This window comes from Rhipicephalus sanguineus, chromosome 3, assembly GCF_013339695.2.
Source record: "Rhipicephalus sanguineus isolate Rsan-2018 chromosome 3, BIME_Rsan_1.4, whole genome shotgun sequence".
Taxonomy (NCBI): domain Eukaryota; kingdom Metazoa; phylum Arthropoda; class Arachnida; order Ixodida; family Ixodidae; genus Rhipicephalus; species Rhipicephalus sanguineus.
The window spans coordinates 144,750,101-144,759,131 of NC_051178.1; the positions used below are offsets into that span (position 1 = coordinate 144,750,101).

The following is a 9,031-nucleotide window of genomic DNA, read 5'->3' on the forward strand; positions in this document are numbered from 1 at the left end:
GGTGGCAAATAAAGCAGGGATGAGACTAGAACAGCACCTAAAACGAGTAACAGCGTGAAGAACAGAACAACGGGACAGAGATCAACTGAGCGCTGTCCGTCTATGTCCTGTTTCCCTGTTGTTCGCGCTGTTTCTCGTTGTCTACGGACGTGTACCAACCGGCCCAAATAAGCACTCATAGTAGAACAGCGCTCTCTTTACATACGTAGATGTTAGTACATTATGAAAACAGAAGCTTGTGCAAAGAAGCAAAAGAAAAGATAGATGGAGTGACACGTGACATTGGCATGCATCTCCGACAATAGTGTGCCGGAGCGCACTCGGTTCCGTGCACGTGTAACTATTCGGAAAGCGCACCGACAAAATTAGGTCATTCATTGATAACGGTAACATCGCAGGTTCTATCTTTGTCGACTTCTCTAAAGCGTTCGACAGTATTGACCGTTTCATCCTTTTTCGTAAACTAGAGTACTACGGTATAACTGGTCCCATACTAGCGCTATTACAGAACTTTCTCCTTAATAGGTTTCAGGTGGTCTCGGTTAATAACATTACATCCAGTCCTATACCCCCATTAACAGAAGTGTTCCTCAAGGTTCGATTTTGGGCCCCTTATTATTTTTGCTATCTATAAATGATTTACCGCGTTGTCTTAACTATTCTTCATGTTTACTTTATGCTGATGACACGACTCTCTTTTTCGCATCACTCGGATTCTGCGACTCTCGTGTCCAGACTTCAAACTGACCTCAGTTCGCTTGTTGAGTGGTGTAACAATAACAGATTACTGATTAATCCTTCCAAACTTGTTTTACGCTTTTTCATTCAACGAACAAAAAGTTACCATTCATTCCCCACATTTTTGTAGACTCGGTAGTCATTCCTTTGAGTGGACATGCTTCATTTTTAGGAGTTATTATAGTCGATACACATTTGAAATTTCACGAACACATTAATTCTGTTTGTAAAAAGATTTCATATGGTATAATGGCATTGGTCAAGTCACGAATGTGTTTTAGCATCGAAACTCTGAAGGCACTGTATTAAGCATTCATACACAGCCATCTCAGTTATTGCATCACATCATGGGGTAATTCATATTCACTACCCATTTGGCCATTAAAGGTACTGCAAAAGCAAGCAATGAGACTCATAACTTTCGCTTCACGTCAAACGCCATCACATCCTATTTTTTCTCAGCTTCATATACTACCCGTATCCGAACTGTATGTTTATAACGTATGTGCATTGTTTTTTAAGGTTTTTCACCACACCCTCATTATCGACATATTTCCTGCTGTCTTGTTGTGCAACCCCAATAGAACAAGATTCGCGGTCTCTAATAACCTTTTGTTGCCTAAAGTTCGCACTAACTATGGAAAAATGAGCATCGTTTTTAGGGGCGAAGCTCCTTAAGGCGGCACCCGTTCGTCCCTCGTAGTCGTAGTCGTAGTGCGTAACCAGTCTTACGCTTTGACCTCCAAGGTGGTGCCGGTGGGAGATTTCTCCTGTGCGTTGTTGAACAATAAAAAATTCGCAGCGTGCGCGTTAACTAAAAGCCGAATTCTTCTGTCTCTCATTCCCCATTAGCAGCCATTGGCATGTTCCAGTAGGAAACGTTAGTAGAAGTAGAAGTGTAAGTGTTAGCTAAAAGCCGACTTCTTCTGTCTCTCATTCCCATTAGCAGCCATTGTTTACCTCCAAGGTAGTGCCTGGTGAGATTTCTCCTGTGCGTGATTAAACAATAAAAATTTTGTTCAAAACGCCGTTGATTGATGAAATAAACCAACGAAAGACGCCAGATGTTTTGTAAAAGCAAAACGAAAGAACGCCAGATGTTTCTAAAGCAAAACGAAAAGACGCCAGCTGCTTAACGAAAGACGCCAGATGTTTTCTAAAGCAATGGTTTTCTAAACAATGAAAATTCACAGCGTACATGTAAAATTAAAGTGAGCTGCAAGTCGTCATAACTCATCGAACCTTTAGTATAAACGCGCCCGATCTCAGGTCGGTGATGATGTACTGGGCAGAATTCACGGAAGATTCACGGTTTACCGATGAACCTCCGCAGCTTCGCCCACTCATCATCATTCACTCCGTGGATATGCTGTGATTTTTTTTTTCATCAATTTCATTGTGGAATTCATTCGTGATTTGAAAGATAGTATGCCCATTCGTGTATTTAAAGGAAAATTGAAAAAAATATTTATTCAATGTATAATGGCTGTACGTCTCTAATTTAGTGAAGTTGGTTTGTGTGTAGTTTGACTATTCAGTAATGTACTTCTTACTAGTAACACTTATAACAAGCAGTTCTTCGCTTTTCTTAGTTTAGTTTTCCATTGTATTAACAAAAAGAAAGGAGGACCCGCCTGCGGTGTGTAACCTTGGAACCTCCTCCTGCATATTTACCTGCAATGTACTATATTTTTGACAAGACTAATAATATTGATTGATTGATTGATTGAATGAATGATTGATTGATTCCTTGATTGATTGATTGATTGATTGATTGATTGATTGATTGATCGATTGATCGATCGATCGATCGATCGATCGCTTGCCTTCGCGTGATTGGTGCGGGAATTGTGTTGTTTAAATATTCAGCGTTGTATCCGAAGAGCTACGTTTGCTCAAGTTCGGTTTGCCGCCAGCCACAATCCCTTCGAGGCGTACCTGGCAGATGAAGTCCTTCACGATCCGGTGGAACGGACTTCCCCTGTAGCCGAAACCACGCTCTCCAGTGCAGAGGAGCCGGAAGTTCTCGGCCGTCCTAGGCACCACGTCGGCACGCAGTTCGATCTCAAGTCGGCCCAGCGGCTTCCCTTTGGCCTTTAGTTCCAGAAAGCAGTGTGGGTTCTTGGATATGTTCGCGTTCAGATCCGCCGCACACTCCTCGAACAGGTCTTCGCTTTCCGACGACGACGGCCAATCTTCGCGCAGCAGCTGCAGAAGCTGCTGTTCTTGCCGCTCGTGCGACTGCTTTGCGAGCTAGCGCGAGGAAGAAAAAAAACACGGTTGATCCCTCCGTCATAGGAATCGGAATAACACGAAAGTAAAGCGTGCCCTTACAGAAGTCACTGAATGCTTACTGTACATTGATATAAGAGAGTTTGCACAATGTATATTGATGTCTGGCAGCTAATGGCACATTTTAACGTGTATGCACCCACTTTGATGATTGGTGGTACATCTCCATCCCGAAACGTCCATGTTAAATGATTAAACAAACCCTTGTGGTAGCTGTAGTAGTTAACGGTGAAAGCGTAATCAGAGAACAAGGTGTGATAGCCAGAAGAGCGTCGCATATTGGACGCAGAGCTTGGTCGCCATCCCGCGGCATGTTAAAATGTGATTGAACACCACGACCGGACTAGAGGGAAACGCAAAGCGCGTCGTGCCGCCCCGGTAGCCCGGCCGCGAGTTTTCTCGGGGCGAGCGCGTGACAGCCAGGTGAGGCAGGCGCGCGTCGCAGAGCTATTTTTGGTTTGTATTAGACGCTTTTACGACGCTTGGGCAAAGGTCGCCACCTCGCGGTGTGTTAAGGCATTGACAAAATTCAACTTATATTGAAAACGCGCCGAATGGGACGGACGCGTAACGCGTTGCAATTGCCAGTCGCGGAGGCCACAGCAATGACGAATTACTTTACCTTACCACTCCTAGAGGTCAAAACCGCCCAGCCGACCGGGAGAGTGGTAGATATAAAAGGCGCGTTCGTAAAGCCTCCAGAGTCTGTGATTGTGGCGCAGTGGATAGCGTGCCCGGCATCTGTTGTTGCGGATCGAGCGGTCGTGGGTTCGATGCCCGTTGACGGTGCCTTTTTTTCTTTGCCATCTGATTGTGTATATTTTTTCGACGTGAAGTCTTGGTGGACCCCGGCATAAAACACTTTCGTGTTAAAAATAGCAAGTGTGGAAGTGGATCACATGTGAATTGAGTGCCAGCAAGTGCTTGAGCTATTCTCACAAACGAGAGGAAAGACTACAGAAGAGCGCTACGTGATGGATTTGATACCTAGTCACAGAGGACGTAAATGTTTACGGGAACTGCGATGCTCCAGGGGAGTATACAATTGAAAGAGTCGATCATTACGAGGGCGTCGCTAAAGTCATTTACGAACTAAGCAATGTTTTACAGCGAAAGCTGTTATGAGATCACAACAAGGGCCGTTTTTGGCACCGCCGCCGGTGTCCGTAACCACTATCGCTCGAAATAAAAGAAAAAAAAAACTAAATAAGAAAGAATTTCCAGGATAGAACGAGGTTCGAACCTGGGCCCTCAGCATGGGAGCCCAGCATTCTACCTCAGAGCCATCCCGGTGCTTGAAACTGCTCTGCAAAAAGACCCTATACAGGCTTCATACCGGGAAGGTACGACATTAACGTATGTAAAGTAGCGGGGTAGAAGAGTAAAATAACAACCAAGTGTCACACAACGCGAATTCTGTAACCAGGCGTCACACAATGCGAATTGCGCAACGAGTGGGTTGTTGAATGCTTCCAACCCATTACAAAGGGCTCTGTCATAATTCTTCATCGTCATTAGCCACAGCATCAACAAAGTGCACATAACGCCTTACAGGTGTTTAGCAGGTACCACGGTTCTGCGCAGAATGACGAAAAATGGCATAGTGGCTGCTTCCCTACGGCACAAATATTGTGATGATTTATAGCGTAGTGGGTTCCTCGCAAGTGCACTTCCGGTTGCCAAGGAAGCCCATATGGCCCCCCATGATCTCACGTTAACGTATGTTATATAGCGGGGTGGGAGAGTGAAATAACGACCAGACGTCACGCAATGCGAATTACGTAACTAGTGGGTCCTTTAAAGCTTCCAACCCATTACAAAAGGCTCAGTCATAATTCTTCATCGTCATCGGCCGCCGCTTCAAGAAAATGCGCATAATGCCTTACAGATGGTACCTCCTCACGCAAGAAAAACTTAATTGCCGAAACGTATGTCAATTGACGTTATACAAAGAAGATGAATACAGATTTAACAATGCAGATAAGCACAAAGGGTATAAATGCGAACAACGAAGGTAATGTATCATGGACTGGCAAATGCGTCTTACACATTAGTCACATTCTGTACGATGACATAATGCGTTACGAAAATACCAACACGAATATGCGGGATGAGGAAGGAAACTAAAGATACGTTTATATTGGACTGATGATCAAATGCACCGGTGCGTCGATTACAAACATAGAACGCTCAGTACTCAACCATATTACGGTACGAAAAAAACAAACATATCGAGCATGAACCAAACGTTGCTAGGCGTTCGGCCGTTTTCGTGATAAATTCGTTGATGACTTTATCCAGAGACAACTTTGCCATTCTTTCTCGGTGGGCGTGCACCGCCCACCGGAAATCGAGGAGATGAGTGAGACGGGTCTGCGTCATGAGACTCCAAAGATTCGTCTTCGCTCGCCGGAGTGCGCCGTAAAAGAGCACTCTCCTGATGCCGCTGATGCCGGTATACTGTCAACAAAAGCTGCACAAGCTAGACAACCTGGTTCAAAAGATTAAGAGCTGTTTGAGACTCTGCCCTCAGTGCTTCAGCGACGTCTTCAACCGCGGACACACGTAGCTGCCCCAGAAACAACTGTTGGGAGGAGAATAGGCGTGCGCAGAGGGGGGCGGCCGCCCCCCCTAATCATCTAGGGGGGGGGGGCGCAAAATCTGCCCCGTGCATTGACCCTTCTAGTCACCTAAGAGGGGGGGGGGGCACAAAATCTGCCCCATACATGGACTTTTTAGGGTGGGGGGCGCTGCGATGAACCTTCGCCCCCCCCCCTAATGAGGAACCCTGCGCACGCCTATGGGGAGGAGTACAAAGCTGCGCCGCAAGCCTGTCTAAATCAAGATCAGTGCTTCGAACTCCGAGCGCTTCTTTCAGTTCCTCCTATGTTAATCGCTGTCCACGTGCACTGCTGACGAGCGCACATTCGAGCTTTACCAGAATCTCCGTGCCAGGTTGACCGAACGGAATTTTTTATTTCGGATGTCATGCTGTCAATTGCAGCAAAGAAATATTTTCGGATGTTTGTCCTTGCATTCAAACCGCTGGAGGAGCAGGCTTATTTGATTGCTCAAATCGCGTGGGCGATCTTACGCGTCTGGCGACCGCGGTTTCACTCTGTTCAAAGGCCAACCTCATCGCGGCATTTGGGGTTTGGTCAAAATCTCAATCAAAGCTGAGTGAAGAACAAGTGCATTGTGTGAACGAAGATGTATTTTATTCAATGTTGTAACCCCTTTGCTATAACACTCTTAAAGTGGCCATGCAACACTTATCCAAGGAATTGTCGAATGGCTTCATAAAAAGAGCTTATTGCCTCGCGAATCGGCTGCCGCAAACATTTTTAGAATCCGTCAAGTACGAGCGGAGTCACAGGGATTTGTTGCCTGCTTCAAGAGCTTTCTCTCTCCTCTCGTACTAGCGAGCGCGCTGGAAGCTACGCATGGGGGGGGGGGGGGGATGACAAGAGGGCAAGAAGATGCGTCCCTTCGTCAGCGTGCGTCATGACCTTGAGCACGTTATTTTTTTTCTTCGAACGCGCGGCTTTCAGTGTGGTCGACAGCGGGCACGTGGCGGTGGCGGCATACTGCGGCGGCCACGGTAACTATGCAGCTCAGGATGCTCAAATCAGCCAATGGCCGTGGATTTGGGTATACGGCGTAGTAATTTGGGTATGTGGCGTTATTTGTAGAGAGAAGAGTGATTTCTAGCTGGCTTTTGAAAATTAATTGTAAATTCCAGGCCGTGTGCTGAGCTATAACGTTTGGCTCGCGTGTTGGGAAACCTTCATAGTATTAGGACCTTCATAGTATTAAACCTTCATAGTATTAGGACATTCATAGTATTAGCCCCCCCCCCCCTCCCAGGGGGGGGCTAATACTATGGATGGGGGGGGGGCAAACTGCAAAGTATGCTCCTCAGTCGGACCTGTCTCGTCATTGTTCAAAGGACATGGCTATATGACCACGCAGGTTTTTGACGGAAAGGCAGGGACCAAAGGCAGGCGATTGTGTGAAGCACGTCATCGCTTCATTTTCATTTTTCCCCATCCATTGTGGATCATATTGTCCTTTGTACTCTACCTACCGGGAGGGGGGTGGGGAGGTCGCTGGGGCGAAACTTTGCCCCCCCCCCCAGTGGGGAAGCCTTTTATGTGCTTTTATGTTCCGGACTTCAGCTCCCATCGAAATGCGGCCGCCGCCAGGGAGTCGATGCCACGACATGCATGAGGTCACGCGACAGGGCAGTCTAGTAACGTTGGACATTCCTTGGCTAATATGACCAGGCGGCCGCAGCCCAACCAAACTTCGTGCGAAATAAAAGTCGGTATGTTTGATCGACGAAGAGAACTTGCGTTGTCTCTTGCGTAGAAGCGCGCTAAGAAACATTTGCGTAAACGTGAGCGGTATGGCCTAAACTTACCGTATCCATGTCCCAGCAGGTAAGCATAAATTTTCTTCCTGTGCAACGTATGGCGGCCGTTATTGCTCCATACCCACCACGGCTGGTGGATCTGGCCTAGAAGAGAGCGGTATTAGAGTGATTTTAATGTGAATAATAATTTCGAATAAAGGTGAAACACTTAATTCGAACATCTCGCTCACTTACAAAGTTGCCAGCGATATCATTTTTACTTGTTTAATTCGTATAATTAGAGTTTTTTTTAATCCAGTGAGAAATGTCTTAATTTGTCATCTTAATTTCAAGGCTAGGAGAAAAACTATGCAGATACATGCAAAAAGACACATTTTTCCTTCGTTGAGCAAGCGGGACGGAAGCAAGGGCGTAGGCAGAATTTTTTTCAGGGGGGGGGGCACCAGATCTGAAATGGGGGCCGGGCAGGCAGATGTGGTCGAGTGTCATTTTGTGCTCTGTGTGCCATATGGCAAAAAAATTTCGGGGGGGGGGGGGGGCTTTGGCCTACCGGTGCCCACGTGGGCGGAGCCACCGACTTAGCCTGGGGGCTTTGCCCTCGGGCCGTAGCTTCTCTGGACCATAATAAAGTTCTTGCCATGCCATGCCATGCCATGCCGGGGGGGCACGGGCCCGGTGCGCCCCCCCCCCCCCCCCGTGGCTACGGCACTGGACGGAAGTGCTGAGTAATTGCACTGTAGTAGTAGTAGTAGTAGTAGTAGTAGTAGTAGTAGTAGTAGTAGTAGTAGTAGTAGAGGTATCAGCTAGTACCAGTAGCAGCAGCAGGAGCAGCAGTAGTAGTAGTAGCAGTAGCCGCAGGAAGTTAGTAAAGGGAGTAGCATTAGTGGAAACATAGGAAGAGTTGCAGGGAGAGAAAGTTCATGCTAACACAACATAGAAGATTGGTACGAAAGTCTTAATTAGATAAGGTAATGGGGGAGCCCTAAGTTGAGAGAAAAAAAGACAGAAAAAAAAAAGGTATCTCTTCAATCACAATGCAAAACCTCCGAGATCAGCAACCTTGCACTAGACACAACAGCAAGGCTGTTTCTTAAAACCTTTATAAAAGAATTTTACCCACACATTTGTATTTCGTGAATACCTACGTATGTGGCCTCCAAAAGATTTTTCTGCACAACCAAGAACAGTGGAGATCGGTGGCGGCAACAAATCTCTGGATCTCTGGCGACAAACAGTGGCGCCACGTTTTGGTGGTATTCAGAACATCTATTCCATACAGTTATGCATCAGCTATGTAATCTAACCTTGTATCACGATGGTTCCTTTTGTTTGAGTAACTATCGTATATAAAGTAATATTTCCTTCCTTCGTGTAGTAGTAGCTGAGCAGAGTGTTGTGAAAGTACTAAAGTACGTCTAATGCATTACAAATCTCAAAGGCTATGCTTTTGTGTGCTGCAAACGAAAACCTCTACAGTAATACGTCATGACCGCCATGTTTGACACATTGCTTGATTTTCGCAATCAAGTGAATCCAACCCAAACCGAAGTCGTAGCGCTAGGATTTGAACAGAAGTAGAACAGAAGTCACGAATGTAGGAATTTGGTTTGCGCAGCATTCAGGTGG

General features: G+C 46.3%; 1 protein-coding gene across 1 annotated transcript; it reads right to left on the reverse strand.

Moving 5' to 3' along the window:
* Window positions 1-25: 25 nt before the first annotated feature.
* LOC119385927 (peptidyl-prolyl cis-trans isomerase F, mitochondrial-like) lies at window positions 26-7,544 on the reverse strand. Its single transcript, XM_037653290.1, has 3 exons — window positions 7,454-7,544; window positions 2,677-2,991; window positions 26-37 (listed from the first exon to the last, which is right to left on the reverse strand). The coding sequence occupies exons 1-3, from the start codon at window positions 7,478-7,480 to the stop codon at window positions 26-28; spliced, it is 354 nt and encodes a 117-aa protein (XP_037509218.1). The 5' UTR covers window positions 7,481-7,544.
* Between the last annotated feature and the right edge of the window lie 1,487 nt (window positions 7,545-9,031).

Excerpts from the sequence above, each read along its gene's own strand:
- LOC119385927 (XM_037653290.1), bottom strand. The coding sequence starts at position 7,480 with ATGCTTACCTGCTGGGACATGGATACG. Across the intron at positions 2,992-7,453 it reads CCTGCTGGGACATGGATACG|CTCGCAAAGCAGTCGCACGA; the intron begins GTAAGTTTAGGC and ends TCCTCGCGCTAG.